General features: G+C 45.3%; 1 protein-coding gene across 1 annotated transcript; it reads right to left on the minus strand.

The window, feature by feature from the left end:
* Positions 1 to 235: 235 nt before the first annotated feature.
* On the minus strand, positions 236 to 1,210 carry LOC128833189 (olfactory receptor 52R1-like). The gene has a single exon (XM_054021205.1). It carries the CDS (start codon positions 1,208 to 1,210, stop codon positions 236 to 238), a length of 975 nt encoding a protein of 324 aa, XP_053877180.1.
* Between the last annotated feature and the right edge of the window lie 15,403 nt (positions 1,211 to 16,613).

A 16,613-nucleotide genomic window follows, 5' to 3' on the forward strand; every position in this document is an offset into this window, starting at 1 on the left:
CAATAAGAAAGGTGGGACCCTTATAAATTAATCAATTGTACAAAGATTGATTCCTCAGTTTGTCACTCTGACACAGCACATTAAGGCCACGAAAGGAATAAATGTCACTTTGACAGTCCAGTCAGTGATTCGGGGAAGAGGGTCCAGCACCGTATCACCAGCCAGCTCTGCATGTAGTTCAATCTCGGAGTCAGAGCCTGAGGAGGAACCATTAGGCCTCTTTATGAGTAAAGAGCTAGAGCAGCCTGCCACGGATCTGTTTGGTCCTTAGCCCGTAGATGATGGGGTTTAGCATGGGGGGCATCAAGAGGTACACATTGGCAATGAGAACGTGGAAATATAGGGGCACATTCTGGCCAAACCGGTGCATGAGGGAGATGAAAAGACCTGGGATGTTAGAGGCTAAGGTGGCAAAGAGATGGGAGCTGCAGGTCCCAAAAGTCTTAAGCCGGGCATCCTTTGTGGGGAGGCTGAAGATGGCCCTGAGGATCTGGATATAGGACCCAGCAATGAAATTCAAATCCAGACCCGTCACAGAAAATAGCACAAAGAGGCCATAGTAACTACTGACACGGGTGTCGGCACAGGCCAGATTCACCACGGCTATATGCGCGCAGTACAGCTGGGGGATGATGTTGGTTTTGCAATATGGCCACTGCCTTGCCAGAAAGGGATAGGGAAGTGCGAGCATGCCGCCGCGTAGCACCATGGCGAGGCCAATCTTGGCTACGATGGGGTTTGTCAGGATGGTGGAATATCTCAGGGGATGGCAGATGGCCATGTAACGATCCAAAGCCATGGCCACGAGGATCCCAGACTCCATCACTGAGAAGCAGTGAATGAAGTACATCTGGGTGAGGCAGGCACTGAAATCGATCTCCCTGGAATTGAACCAGAAGATGCTCAGCATTTTGGGCAGGATGGACGTAGACAGGCCTAGGTCTGTGACAGCAAGCAGACAGAGGAAATAGTACATGGGACCATGGAGGCTCGGCTCCCTCTTCACAATGAACAGGATGGTGAAGTTCCCCAAGATGGCTATGACGTACATGGCACAGAAGGGAATAGAGAACCAGACATGAGCCACCTCCAGGCCAGGAATGCCCAGCAGGATGAAGGTAGAGGGGTTGGTGAAATCAGTTATGTTGGAATCTGACATGGAGTAGGGGAGAAGGTGTCCAAATCTGAGGCAGAATGGCGATTTCTGCATGTACCGTACGTCCCCCTGATGTCCTGTATTGCCCAGGCTCTAGGGTGATGGTCACAGTGCAAATGCCTGGATGGAGAGAAAATATTAATGTGAGATACTGCATGCACAAATGGAGGCTGTTCTTATGGGTGAAGCGGATTGGTCACCCTTCACACCCTGGAAAATGACATTTTCATTATTCAGAGAAATGAATTATGAACACATGATGCTACTAATGCCAATGTCATGTATTACAGTGCTCAACGTGTCAGTAACTCCTACACTTCGTTGTCTGGGAAACCTTAGTAGGCACCAGCAGGAAACACAAGTGTGGATACTGGTTATTCATCGTTGTTCCTTAGGCCTTGTCTACAATGCCAAAATTTTTGCTAAAAAGGAGCTTTTGGCAAAGAAACAGGGGAGGTGTATACACTACAGGGCCACTTTTGATGACGGAACTCCTCAGTGTCACTAAGGTAATAAAATCACCTCAATGAGAGTTGTAAGGCTTTTTACACAAACATTTTGTTGCTGAAGTGCCAGTGTAGACACTTGCGCTTGATTTTATCGCTATAATTGGCCTCCTGAAGGAGTCCGACAATGCCCATCCTGAGGACTCTAATAAGCGGTTTCAATTCCTCTGTCCTGCAAAGAGATAAACACCTTCCACCCCTCCCCATTTAAAGGCCCGGTAATTTAGAAATTCCCCTTCCTGTTTCCTCAGCATGGAGAGCTCACATCACGTTTTCCCAGGTGTCCATGGCAGCTCCACCCAGCAAAGGCTGTCCCGCTTGAGCCACTGCGGAGGTGCTGGATCTGCTCATTATATGGGCAGAGGAGGCTGTCCTGTCCCAGCTGCGCTCCAGCCATAGGAATTTCCATACTTAAGGGCAGATTTTATGTAGCCTGTGGGAAAAGAGCTACGATCGGGACACACTGCACTGCACAGCAGAGGTGAAGGAACTGAGGCATGTGTACCAGAAGGCAAGGGAGACAAATAATCAGTCCGGTGCTGTGCCCCAGACCTTACATTTTTGAAGGAGTTGGACGCTATCCTTGGCAGCAACCCCCACCTCCACAGCCAAGACCCTCATGGATACTTTGGTGGGGCTGAAGCCCGTTCAAACTGGAATTAAACCAGAGGAGAAAGCCATCGATGAAGAGCTGGAGGCATTAGAAGATGTGGAACCCATGCCAGGGTCGCCCAGTGCTGCGTTCAGTCAGGAGCTGTTCTCCACTCTGGGGGGGGGGGGTCCAGCCAATCGCGGCAGTTACAATCCGGTGAGCCAGAAGCAGGAGAGGAGACCCCTGGAAAGTGGATGTGCTTTGTGAAGTGTGGAGGTGGGTTGAAACCAGAGAAATGTAAAAGACTGGCTGTGCTTCTGTGTGCTGGGCATTTCCCAGTACAGCTAGGCAGGACGATGGAACAGCATGTTAATGCACACTGAGATTTCACAGGATTCTGCAATCCCGTGCTTGAGGGTCCTTGCCGAGATGCTTTGTTCCTTCTCCCATTGAGGGACACTGTCCCACCCCTTTCTGCAATTACTTGGGCAAGGACTGAAGCAGCACAGAGACGAGGAGCATTGGGATGGGGGCGGAAGCCGCAAGCATGTTGTAGACGCACCGTTGCTTCCTTGCTTACCCTCAGAAGAGAGATATCTGCCACAGTGACTCCTGCCTGTGGAAACGGTTGGGAAACTTTGGAGTGTTTTCCCCTGAGAAGTGCCCCATATGTCCTTTCACATTGCTTTTCTCACACGCACAATGTCTTCCAGCCCTGGGGACACTCACCACCACCCCTCCCCCTTCCACAGTAATGCACACGAGTCTGTTTGTGCGTGCATATCGTTGTGGTTTTGGGGCAATAAAAGCAACATTCTTTGAATAATAAGCACTCTTTATTTGTTTCCATTCAAGTTATGATAGCAGATGGCAGCAGGAAACAAACAAGCAGTTTTATCATTTCCTTACAGTGAATCCTGGGCCAGAACAATCACAACTGCTTCTTACCCAGCCAAAACGTCATTATGCATTGCAATCCCAAGCTTAGCCACAAATATTACTGCTTCTCATCTTCAAAATGCTGCCTCAAAGCCCCCCAAATTGCCCCCCCTCAGTATTCCCCTCTAATAACCTTGGTATCTGGCAGTGCAAAATCATCAGCCAAGCATTCTGCCTCAGTAGTCCACTCCTGGGCAAACTTTTCACCCTTTACTTCACAAATATTATGCAAAGTGCAACATGTGGCTTTAACCAATGGACTATTATCCACACTGAGGTCTAACCTGCCATAAAGGCATCACCGTTGTGCCTTTAATCTGCCAAAGGCATATTCCAGGGTAATCCTGTCCCTACTCAGCCTATTGTTGAAATGCTCCTTACTGCTATCCAGGTTTCCCATATATGGATGCATGAGCTGTCCACGAGCTGTCCAAGAGGTTAATGCCTCTTTTACCTGTAAAGGGTTAAGAAGTTCACCTAGCCTAGCTGACACCTGACCAGAGGAACCAATGGGAGGACAAGATGGTTCAAAAGAAAGGAAGAAAGTTCCCTTTGTCTGAGTCAGTTTCAGCTTTGGCTGGAGTGGAAAAGATCAAGGAATCAGCTCTTATCAAAGTAGTAAGTATTAAAAAAGAAATAAATAGGTTTTGTTTATTTTCTTTTTTGTAACTTGTCTTGTGTATTAGGGGAATAATGAAATTGGGTAATTTTTGTGTAACTAAGTTTTCGCCCAGGGGAACATCCCCTGTGTTTGGAATCTGTTGTCTGTGAGAGTAGCTGGTATGCTAATCTCTCCCAGAGGTTTGTCTTTCACCTTTCTTTTCTTTAATGAACAGCCTTATTTTTAAGAACCTGATTGATTTTTCCCTGTTTTTAAAATCCAAGGGGATTGGGTCTGGACTCACCAGGAGTTGGTGGGAGAAAGGAGGGGGGATGGTTAATTTCTCCTTGTTTTAAGATCCAAGGGGTTGGATCTGTGTTCACCAGGAAATTGGTGAAGTCTCTCAAGACTGCCCAGGGATGGGAATTAGTGCTTGGGAGTGGTGGCAGCCAGACCAGATCTAAGCTGTTAATTGAGCTTAGGGGTTCACATGCAGGTCCCCACATCTGTACCCTAAAGTTCAGAGTGGGGGTGAAATCTATGACATGAGCTATGGCATTAAGGGGTACATGAGGTCCCTCAGGATCACTATCGGTATTTTGACATTCCCTATGGGGATCTTCTGGTCTGGAAAGAAAGCCCCTGCTTCCAGCTTTCTTTAAAGGCCAGTGTTCCTGAAGATTCATGCATCATGCACTTTTCTGGACCACCCCACATTGAAGTCAGTGAACGCTAGTGGTGAAACACGAGCACCCGCAACACCATGGAGAAGTACCCCTTCCGATTGATGTACTCCATCGCAAGGTGGTCTGGTGCTAAAATTGGAATGTGCATGTCATCTATCATCCCTCCACAGTTAGGGAAAGCCATTTCTGCAAAGCCATCCACAATTTCATGCATGTTATCGGAAGTCACAATCCTTCATAGCAGGACGTTATTAATGGCCCTGCACACTTGTCTTAACAGCCCCAGTGGTCAACTTCCTGATGCCAAACTCATTTGCGACCGAGTTGTAGCAGCCTGGAGTCACCAGGTTCCACACTGCAATCTCTACGTGCTTCTCAACTCTTATTTGGGTGTCCTTGCAACGCAAGGCTGGGTTCAGCTCAGTACACAGTTCCAGGAAGGTGGCTTTTTGCATCCTAAAATTCTGAAGCCACTGCTCGTCATCTCAGACCTGCATAATGATGTTATCCCACCACTGAGTGATAGTTTCCCCAGCTGAAAAGCAACATTCCACCATGTTCAGCTCTTCCGTGAATGCCAAAAGCTATCTAACACTTCATTTGATGAAGTTAGGAAACCATGGAAAACCTGGTTTGGGATTAGTTAAAGAAAATTCCTGGAATATAATTAATGCCAGGCAACAAAAGGGTGTATGGAAAACAAGTCTTGTCAAATAAACCCAATTTCATCATTTAATGAGAGTACATGTTTGGTTGATCAAGGAAACCATGCAGATGAAATAGATTTTGATTTCTCTAAGGCATTTACATCAGTAGGGGAAAAAAATCAGAGAAAAATTTGAACTCTCTACAATCTCAGTAGTGCACATGTCAAATGCACAAAAAGCTGGCTAACTGACAGATCTCAGAAAGCAGTTGTCAATGGGCCATTGTCAGTGAATGGGGCTGTTTCTAGTGGGGTTCTGCAGGGATCAGTTCTAGGTCTGATGCTATTCAATATTTTCATGAAGGATCTGGAAGCAAATAGAAAATCACTGCACATCAAATTTTCGGACAACCCAAGATTGGCAGAGTGGTTACAATGAGGAGGTCAGCACAGGCATACCAATTGATCTGGAGTGTTTGGTGAGCTAGGACCAGACAAACAAATAAAATCTTTAATACAGTTAAATTCAAAGTTATCCTCTTGGAACAGGGAAGGCAGGCCCGACCCACAGACTATGACAATGTATTATGGAATGCAGGGACCCTGAAAAGTATTTAGGGGTCATTGTGGACAACCAACTCATTGTCAGGTCCCAGTGTGTGGCCAAAAGGACTGATGTGATCCTTGGATGCATAAACAGGGGAGTGGTGAGTTGGAGCAGTGGAAGGATTTTACCTCTGCACATGGCATTGGTGAAAATGACTACATCCAGTTCTGGGGTCCACATGACAAAAAGGATGTTGAAAAATTGGAGAAGGTACAAAAAAGAGTCACAAAAATTATTTGAGGCTGGAGAAAATGCCAGATAGGGAGAGAGATGTAAGTAGCTTCATCTATTTATCTTACGCAAAAGATGATCAAGCGGAGACTTTCATGGGGAGAACACCCTGGGTACTAATGGGCTCTGTAATCTAGCGGGGAAAGGGCAGAGCAAAACCCAATGGCTGGAGGCTGAATCCAGACAAATTCCAGTTGGAAATAAGGGCCCAATGTTTAGCACTGAGGGTGATTAAACTTTGGAATAAACTGCGAAGGGAAGTGGTGGATTCTCAAACTTCCCAGGGCTGCAGATCCAGACTGGATGATTTTCTGGAAGATCAGCTTGTGGGCTAGTGTACACTTAAAACGCTACAGTGGCACTGCCCTAGCACTTCAGTGCATACACTACTTACAAAGATGGCAGGGATTCCCCTGCTAGTGTAGGTAATTCACCTCCCTGAGAGGTGGTAGCTATGTTGATGAAGAATTCTTCGGTAGACCTTACACTGTCAACACCATTGTTAGGTTGATATAGCTACATCTCTCAGGGGTGTCAATGCTTTTGCTATTGCAAAAAAAGCAAATGCAGGTTTTGGTTGCGTTATCAGATACATAGCATGCAAGTCACGGGAGGTGATAGGACTGCTCTACTGCTGGTTAGGCCTCAGCAGGAGTACTGTGTCCTGTTTGGGTTGCCAATGTATAGGAAGGATTGAGGAAAACTGGAAAGGATTCAGAGGTGAGAGACAAAGATGATTCAAGGGATGGAATATGAGCAATATGAGCAAAGGCTGAGGGAACTGGGTATGTTTAGTTTGGAAAAGTGGAGATTAAGTGGGGACATGACAGTGGACTTCAGATATTGAAAGGCTGCCATAAAAAAGATAGAGAAAAGTTGTTCTCTCTTGCCACTGAGGGCAGAAGAAGAGGCAATGGGTTGAAACTGCAGCACAGCAGATTTAGATGAAATCTCAGTTGAAACTTCCTAGCTGTAAGAACAGGAGGACAATGGAACAGATGCCTTGGTATGTTGTGGAAACTTCTTCACTGGAGGTTTTCCAAGGGAGGCTGGGTATCCATGTGTCTGGCATGGTTTAGACAGAACAAGCCCTAGAGCCCCATCTTCTGCTGGACTATTCTCCAAATAACAGCTGCTGCTATATTCAGAAATTACTGGACATATCCTATCTCCTAGAACTGGAAGTGACCTTGAAAGGTCATTGAGTCCAGCCCCCTGCCTTCACTAGCAGGACCAATTTTTTTTTTTATTTAAATTTTGCCCCAGATCCCTAAGTGGCCCTGTCAAGGACTAAACTCACAACCCTGGGTTTAGCAGGCCAATGCTCAAACCACTGAGCTGTCCCTACCCTCCTCTGGGCATGTATGGGTACTTTAAGCACATACTTAAAAATCTTACTGTATTTCCTATCTTTACCCCTTCCTCCAATTCCCCTCTCCCTCCCCCCTCATATCTCTCTTGGGCAACCCTAAATCCCTAAAACAAATCATGTATATCAACACATTTAAAGTTTTGACTTTATCTTACTTAGAAGTTCAATTTGTCAACAGGAGGGAATTGTCAGGCAAGAGTAAAATTTAGCTAACAGCTAAGATGGAAAGTGCAGATCAAGCAGGACTGCTTCAGTAGCCCAAGGACACTAACACCTGTAAACACTTAATAAAGTCATATGTTCAAATGTCCACCCAGTAACTCAGCTCTTATAACAGAACAAACCCTCCCCTCACAGCCTACTGGATATCTGTAATCACTTATCCCTACCTCCCCCCGCGCCTCTTTCCCCTTCAAGATAGCCATAGATATTTAATGTAATCAGGATGACCTCTATACGTACGTACCGTTCCTATTTTCATCTTTCTTCAGAGTTCTCTCTTGACTTGTAACAATGTCTATCGCTGTATGTACAAATAAATGCAAATAAAGTAATAAAAAGGTATATAATTGGTCATTGTAGCATTACACTTTTAAAGCTGTTTATCAGTCTTCCTGGTACCATGAATAAACCCCCTTCAGTATTGTCTGTACCTGCCTGATTCTTGCGGAAAAGAATCTGTTTGCCTAACAAATGGCTGTGCAGAGCAAAAAAGACTACAGACCTATTCTCTATCCCATCACGCCCAGGTTGCACTGGGTTTGTCGAACAGCAAGACATGGGTACCTGTGGATTCTGAGATGGAAGTGTCTTCCCATGTAGGCGTGTCCCGCACCTTTCCCACCCCAGCATCTGCAGCGATATCTCACACTGAGAGCTGACGAGGGTGTGCATTGTTTATAATATAGCTCTGTGCAATCCCACTGGGGTTCACTCAGCCTCTAGGGGAGATGCGGCATCTGGATGCAAACAGGCTGGAGACCGTAGACACTCTAGCTAATGTCTCTCTTTCCATATCTGTGCTTCTGTGCTATTTGTCCAGCTTTAGGAGTAAACAGTAATTAAAGGACCTTCCCAAAAGGAGATGAGAACTCATGGGTTCTCCGCTGAGTCAAAGAGACATTAATTGCTCTGGGTATTTGTGTATATTTGAAAATTATAGTTGATTAGTAAGACAAATATGGATAATGCCTAGATCTGCATTGAGTCTGATACCCTGTAAATGCCCAGGATGGCAGGGGAGATAGTAGACAAATCTGGAAATAGATGACTGAGGGGAGGCACAAACACTTTCTACAGGCACACGGAGCTGTCGCTAAGGGATCAGAGATCAGTAATTCTCATCAATAACTATGATCATACCATGTAGCACCTTTCATGAAAGGATGTTCGACACACCTAGCCTATCCCCATTATACAGATGGGTAAACCAAGACACGGGGAGAAGTGACTTGAGCAAATTCACACAGAAAATGACAGACAGAACCCACAAATCTGGACTTCCTTGCCATAACCACCATAAGCACACTCAGTAACTGAGTGTGACATTCTATACTTTGGGGGAGTGTAGTGTTATGAAAATATGCTAATGAGTGTGAATATAATGTAACTGGAATATGCTTCATGCAAAAGGTCTCCTGTAAGGTATCATTACAAAACTTATAATCTACTGAGTGTGTTCATCCTATTTGTATGAATGTATCCTTCTTGTATCTGAAACTAGAAATATGAAATATAACTCTGAGGTTCTATTGTAATTATGCAAAGTGTGGGCCATTAATGTTGGCTTGGAATCTTGATGGCTCCCATTAATTATGACAACTGGTTGTAAATGGCTCTGTTTACCTGTAAGTATTCCTGTATACCTGTTTGTTGGCAAATGGGTAATGAAGTCTTACAGTGACATACGATCATGTCAGCTGAACTGGAATCCAACTTTAAGCTGGTGCTTTTCCATTTAGAAGGAGGGGTAGGAACCCAGAGAGGGACAAAGTATTCCTGCCTGGTGCAAAAGATATATAAGGTGGTGGAACAGAACAAAGGGGACTGCAGTCATGAGAAATCCCCTAGCTACCACCTAAGGTGGAACAAGGACTGTATCAGGGGAAAGGATTGGGCCCAGACTAAGAAGGCATCCACTCTGTGATAGAAGTTTACTGAAACATCTCTGAGGGTGAGATTGTATCTGTATTCAGTTTTCCTACTGTATTAGGCTGAGAGTTGCGTGTTTTATTTTATTTTGTTTAATAATTTTCTTTGTTCTGTCTGTTATTACTTGGAACCACTTAAATCCTACTTTTTATATTTAATAAAATCACCTTTTACATATTAATTAACCCAGAGTATGTATTAATACCTGAGGGAGCAAACAGCTGTGCATATCTCTCTATCAGTGTTATAGAGTGTGAACAATTTATGAGCGTACCCTCTGTATAAGCTTTATACAGAGTAAAACAGATTTATTTGGGGTTTGGACCCCACTGGAAGCTGGGTATCTGAGTGCTGGAGACAGGAGCACTTCTCAAGGTGTTTTCAGTTAAGCCTGCAGCTTGTTGTGGACATGGTTCAGAGCTGGGTCTATGTTTGCAGCAGGCTAGTGGGTCTGGCTCAAACAAGGTAGGGTGCTGAAGTCCCAAGCTGGGAGGGAAAATGGACTCAGAGGTAGTCTAAGCACATGAGGTGGCAGTCCCAAGGGGTTTCTGTGATCCAACCCATAACAACTATAACCCCAATATTCCTCGTTATCATATCATTGTGATCTCACATATAAAGCAAGCCTTGTAAGGTATCCGGGGAAAGGTTATGATCTTCTGAAAATCATTTCTTTATCCATAAATGTGTATCATTCATGCATATGATGTTATGAGAATTGTGTTGTATGGTAGTCACTACAATATGCTGTAAGTTGGGGAATCAGCCAGATATTAGCTTCCCACAGGCAACAGCAAAGAAAGTAAACAATGTTCAGGTGGGGTGTCAAAAACCCATCAACAGCCATTGTCCAGCAAGGGAGCTACAATGCAATGACTCACCTGTATGAGGCCACACCAAGGTAACTGCTCAACCTTGCCTGGAGACTCAGCAATGCCTCCAGACAGGCCTGGACTTGTGTTCTCCAAGCACATGGGACTGAAGGTATAAATCAGGCAGAGTGGACACATACGGGGCCCTTCTCCTGCCCCCACCTTCACTTCAAGCAACTAAGACACTGAGAAGAAGACAAGACTCCAACAGAGGAGACTGGCCCAGGTTTAAGAACAAACCTGTTTATTAAGGACTGCAATATCCAGTGTGGTGAGAAAAACTGCTTCATCTAGTTGCTGTCCAGTCTAATAGGGTTGAGAATTTCGACTGCGTGCTTATTTTTTATTTTCATTTGACTAAATCCAATTCGATATGCTTTGACTTACAATCACTTAAAATCTATCTTCCATAGTTAATAACTTTGTTTGTTTATTCTACCTGAATCAGCACGTTTGGTTTGAAGCATGTCAGAGACTCCCCTTGGGATAACAAGCCTGGTACATATCAATTTCATTGTTAAATTGATAAACTCATATAAGCTTGTAGCATCCAGTGGGCATAACTGGACACTGCAAAACGGAGGTTCCCAGGGTTATGTCCAGGACTGGAGATATTGGCTAGTGTCACTCCGTTGCATAATCCAAGGAGCAGCTTACAATGCAGAGGCTGTGCGTGAACAGCCCAGGAGTGGGGGTTCTCACAGCAGAGCAGGGTAAGGCTGGCTCCCAGAGTCAAGTATTGGAGTGACCTAGCAGATCACTCATCTGGATAACACTGGAGGGGAACATCACACTGGGTGCCTGACAATAGAGAAATGGACTCACGCTCTAGCAGGGCCTGTTCATCGGATGGGTGTGACAAACTTCCCCAGGATGCAAACTGGAACAAAGGTACAGCTCAGACCTCTGACATACCAATCTGAACATATTTTCATACTGTGAGGCTGTGCCAAGCTGTAAACCTCTCCAGGTCATGCACTTACACAGCTATACACAGACAGGGCCTCACCCAGCTGCAGTTATGTGAATGCTTTCACTACCCAGTGATGAACCAACAATAGAGAGGCTCCAGCCAGTTTCGCCAGCTCCCCAGCCTAGGACCCCAGAGCTGTGGTGTTTTGCCCTTGTCAGAAACCTGACCAGTGTAAGTTTATTACTCAGTCCACCCCTCCCTCAGTGTGGAGAGGACAATGCACCAGCTACTGCTCCTAAGCAGATTTCACTTTTTCATTTTAAACAACACGTTGTTTTAGGTAAAGAAATATAAAATAGATTTACTAAGTACAGAAAGATAGATTTTAAGTCATTATAAGTTATAGCAAACAGATTAAAATTGGTTACTAAGAAATAAACAAAATCACAATCTAAGTTCTGTACACTAGACAGGCTTTGAATCAAGGAGTGTCTAATCCAGATGAAAGAAACAGTCCAGCAATCATCCATACACAGGCTAGACACCCCTTCATCCTGGGACCACATCCCAAGTTCAGTGCTTGTTCCTAAGGTGTTTCCGGGTGTTGAGTTGTGGGGGAGTGAGGCCAAGTGATGATGATGCTCCCCCCTGTTACAGCTTCTGCCATGTGGCGGGAAGACCATTATTTTTCCAAGCAAAAGTCCCATGAGCTGTTAGTGGAAAATTTCAGGCACAAGATGGAGTCCAGTGTCATATGAACTGTTCACATGCCCTTGCATGCTTCAATGAGTCATAGCAGGGGCCATTACCCATATCCTGGCTACAGTGTTCAGAGAAAAGTCCATCAGATGGGGATAAGCTTCTTTTTAAGTCTATTGTGGGCCAGTATTTTGAATGGTTCATCCATAACATGCTGGCTAGACTGGTGGTAAAGTACCTTGTGGCTGTTACCCATGGCTGTTACATGTGAAATACTGGTACACAGGCAATATTCATAGCTTTCAGTAAAAAAAAAAAAGATACATGCATACAAATAGGTAATCACATTCAGCAAACCATAACTTTCCCATTGATACCTTACATGATATACATTATATAAAACACCTCATAATCATATCACTGTGGCAAGTATGGGGGTTCCAGGGTGTTGCTTTGGGGCACAGAGAGTCACACCTCACCCCTTGGTTTACTGCAGGAGTGTTAGTCAGTGACTAATGCGGAGGCAGTGTGCTCAAAGCCCTATTTAGGTTTTGACCATACAACTCCTGAGTGTTGCAAGCATTGTAGTGTTATCTGAAGTCCTGTGTACCTTTTAACACTTTGTAGATCAGCCTAGTGATCTCAAAAATCAGCAAGTGTGCCTTCTCTGGGCCACTAGAAACCATCTCTTTGTATCTGTGCAGCATTATTAACCATTATGTTTTTCCAACTGGTGATAAAGTGGTGTGCCTCCTCACATTGGGCTTTCCCTGTGATCCCCACTGCAAGCACTAGGACCTTCTCCCCCCGTTTCCTAGAGGGTTGTGATCTGTGCTTTCTGGGCTCAGGGGTGTGTCTTTTCTCAGCAGCCCTTTCATATCTGCTTTCTATGTCTTACCAGCCCAGGGAATTTCCTCCTCCCTTCTGTGTGACAGGTCATTAGCATTTTCACAAAGAACTATGTCTTCAGTAGAGTCTACATGGTGGCTTTGAGAGAGAGAGAGAGTTAGCTTTCACAAGCACACCAGGAATAAAGTCCTGAAAAATCGGGACCTGGATTGGGGTACCCTCCGTCATCCCTTTCTCTATCACTGAGAGATCAGTTGTGTGACAGTTCCCCTCCAGGAGTTCAGTTACACAATTCCCTCTCACAGCCTAAAGCAGAGATTTGATGCCTGGGTGAGCAGGTGCTGAAGTGGGCATTCTGTCCTGGGTACCCTCCCCCATGTGATCAGTGAGGAGACATTCCCATACTCCTACTCTTCCTCCCCAGTTTCCTTCTGTGGGCCCTCCTAGCTCACAGCTAACTGTCTGGACTGTTGTCTCACTAGCAAGCGTTCAACCGTCCGTCCCAGGGCCGGCGCAAGCCATTAGGCGACCTAGGAGGTCACCTAAGGCGCTGACATTTGGGGGGTGGCGACCACGGCGGCCGAACATCAGCCGCCGTGGTCGTCGATGGTATTTCGGGGGCGGGACCTTCCGCCGCCTCCGTTGGGGGTGCCATTTTGGGGGTGGGACCTTCCGCCGCCTAGGGCACCAAAAAGGCTGCCAGCGCTCCTGCTCCCTCCCTCACCTCCTCCCTTCCTAAGGTGCTGTTGCCTCCTTCTTCAGTGTTAAAGGAACTCTCCCCACCTCCTCAGTGGTTTATAGGATTCCATCACTCTTCTTTGAGCTCCCCTCTGGGGCACAACTTCCTGTGCTCCCTAGCACTGCGTTATTCCCTTGCTAAGCTGCAATCTGGACATGTTTCTCCCTGACAGGCAATACACACCTCTCCCTCCCTGAAGATAGGCTGCCTTCAGCTGCAGGGCAGGAGATGGTCTCAACTTCCCCCGCCTCTGGAAGCGTGCAGCTTCCCCCTGCTGCAGAGCACTCAAGGAGCCTTATTCCTGTTCCCTCAGTGGCTCCTGGGACTTTCCCTCTGGGTCCAAGCAGAAATCTCCTTCTTCCTGTAGGCAGACACTTTAAAGGCCCCAACCACATGGAAGAAATTATTACCAATTAGCAGATTGATACGATTATCACCTACTACCCCCACTGATAATACAGCTTCCAAATATCAGAGGGGTAGCCGAGTTAGTCTGAATCTGTAAAAAGCAACAGAGGGTCCTGTGTCACCTTTAAGACTAACAGAAGTATTGGAGCATAAGCTTTCGTGGGTGAATGCCCACTTCATCAGACGCAAGTAATGGAAATTTCCAGAGGTAGGTATAAATCAGTCTGGAGATAATGAGGTTAGTTCAATCAGGGAGGGTGAGGTGCTCTGCTAGCAGTTGAGGTGTGAACACCAAGGGAGGAGAAACTGCTTCTGTAGTTGGATAGCCATTCACAGTCTTTGTTTAATCCTGATCTGATGGTGTCAAATTTGCAAATGAACTGGAGCTCAGCAGTTTCTCTTTGGAGTCTGGTCCTGAAGTTTTTCTGCTGTAAGATGGCTACCTTTGCATCTGCTATTGTGTGGCCAGGGATGTTGAAGTGTTCTCCTACAGGTTTTTGTGTATTGCCATTCCTGATATCTGACTTGTGTCCATTTATCCTCTTGCGTAGTGACTGTCCAGTTTGGCCAATGTACATAGCAGAGGGGCATTGCTGGCACATGATGGCATATATAACATTGGTGGACGTGCAGGTGAATGAGCCGGTGATGTTGTAGCTGATCTGGTTAGGTCCTGTGATGGTGTTGCTGGTGTTGATATGTGGGCAGAGTTGGCATAGAGGTGTGTTGCATGGATTGGTTCCTGAGTTAGAGTTGTTATGGTGTGGTACGTGGTTGCTAGTGAGAATATGCTTAAGGTTGGTGGGTTGTCTGTGGGCAAGGACTGGTCTGCCTCCCAAGGTCTGTGAAAGTGAGGGATCATTGTCCAGGATGGGTTGTAGATCACTGATGATGCGTTGGAGAGTTTTAAGCTGAGGACTGTAGGTGGGAAACTGGCAAAGGTGTTACAAGCTTTCAAGGCTGATTCCCCACTCTGGCACATCAAGTGCAGAAGGTGGGGGCCCATAATGATTTTAAAAATTAATACTGACCATTCCAGGTTTGTTTTAAACTCCCACGGTTACAGCTTTTTTTCTGACATTGAATGAGTAGATGCTGCCACCACCCAAGTGAAAAAAAAAACTCCTTTGAAAACCCAGGAAGGCACACTTGGGAATTCCGCACTGTGGGGTACCTTCAAGCCCTCTCACCCCCCTTTCAGGGAAGAGCTGAGGAGGAAAACAAAGGAAATCAGCTGTTGCAACCAGCTAATTAAACAACATGTGCACAAACCTCTTAGGGACACAAAAATCCAATCCTGTATTAAAAAAAACATAAATTTTATTAAAAACAAAAAGAAAGAAAATACATCTGTAACATAGGCTTTTTCCTAGTTTAAAAAAATACCAAAAACAATTACAAGGATTAAGCATCAAGATAGCTTCTTGAGGCCCAGCTTAAAGGTTACAAGCAAAACAACAGCACTAGGGGTTAGCACAGAGGAGTCCACAAACCATAAAATAATAAAGAGATAAACCTAATTGAGTCTTCCTAGATCTTTCCTGATCTACTTACATAGCTGGGGTTTGAAATGAGTAGTTTCTGGGTATGAGCTGATGATTTTCATACTTGGCCCAAAGCTTTTTACAGCATAGTTCCAGCCCTGTCCCTTCTCCCCAGGAGAAAAAACACAGTCAGACAATGTGGAAGTTTCTTCCCAATTTTAATAAGTTCCAGCCTTCCCATTGGCTCTTTTGGTCAGGTGCTCACTCCCTCCCTTTTATGTATGGACTTTTTAATCCTTTGCATGTAAAGCAAGTAGAGAACAGCTACTAAGAGGGACTTTATAGCCAACTGGTTTGCTGGGTGTCATAACAGGGAGTTACCCCCTCCCTTCATTTATCACAACTATATCCATGGATCACTCTTGTCCATATGCTTGTTGACCACCTCGAAGAATTCTCATTGATTGTTGAGGCCTGATTTCTCTTTACAAAAACCATGTTGACTCTTCTGCAAAAAATATGTTAATCTATGTGTCTGACACTTTTGTTCCTTAGGCCTGGTCCACACTAACCCCCCACTTCGGACTAAGGTATGCAAATTCAGCTACGTTAATAACGTAGCTGAATTCGAAGTACCTTAGTCCGAACTTACCGCGGGTCCAGACGCGGCAGGCAGGCTCCCCCGTCGATGCCGCATACTCCTCTCTCTGAGCTGGAGTACCGGCGTCGACGGCAAGCACTTCCAGGATTGATCCGGGATCGATTTTTCGTGTCTAGACAAGACACGATAAATCGATCCCAGAAGATCGATCGCTTACATCCGGACCAGGAAGTAAGTATAGACGTACCCTTACTATAGTTTAACCAGTTTGCCCTTTACTGAAGTCAGGCTTTCTGGCCTGTAGTTGCCAGGAGCAAATCTGGAGTCCTTTTTAAAAATTGGTGTCACATGAGCTATCTTCCAGTCATTTGGTACAAAATCTGATTTAAATGATAGGTTACAAATCACAGTTAGTAGTTCTGCAATTTCACATTTGGGTTCCTTCAGAACTCTTGGGTGAATCCCATCTGGTCCTGGTGAAATATTAATGTTTAATTTATCAATTTGTTCCAATACTTTCTCTAATGACACCTGAATCTGGGACAGTTCCTCAGATTTGTC

The sequence above is a fragment of the Malaclemys terrapin genome, chromosome 1, assembly GCF_027887155.1.
Source record: "Malaclemys terrapin pileata isolate rMalTer1 chromosome 1, rMalTer1.hap1, whole genome shotgun sequence".
Lineage (NCBI taxonomy): Eukaryota > Metazoa > Chordata > Testudines > Emydidae > Malaclemys > Malaclemys terrapin.

Bases quoted from the DNA above. Each gene is read 5' to 3' on its own strand.
- LOC128833189 (XM_054021205.1), bottom strand. From the start codon at position 1,210: ATGCAGAAATCGCCATTCTGCCTCAGATTTGGACACCTTCTCCCCTAC.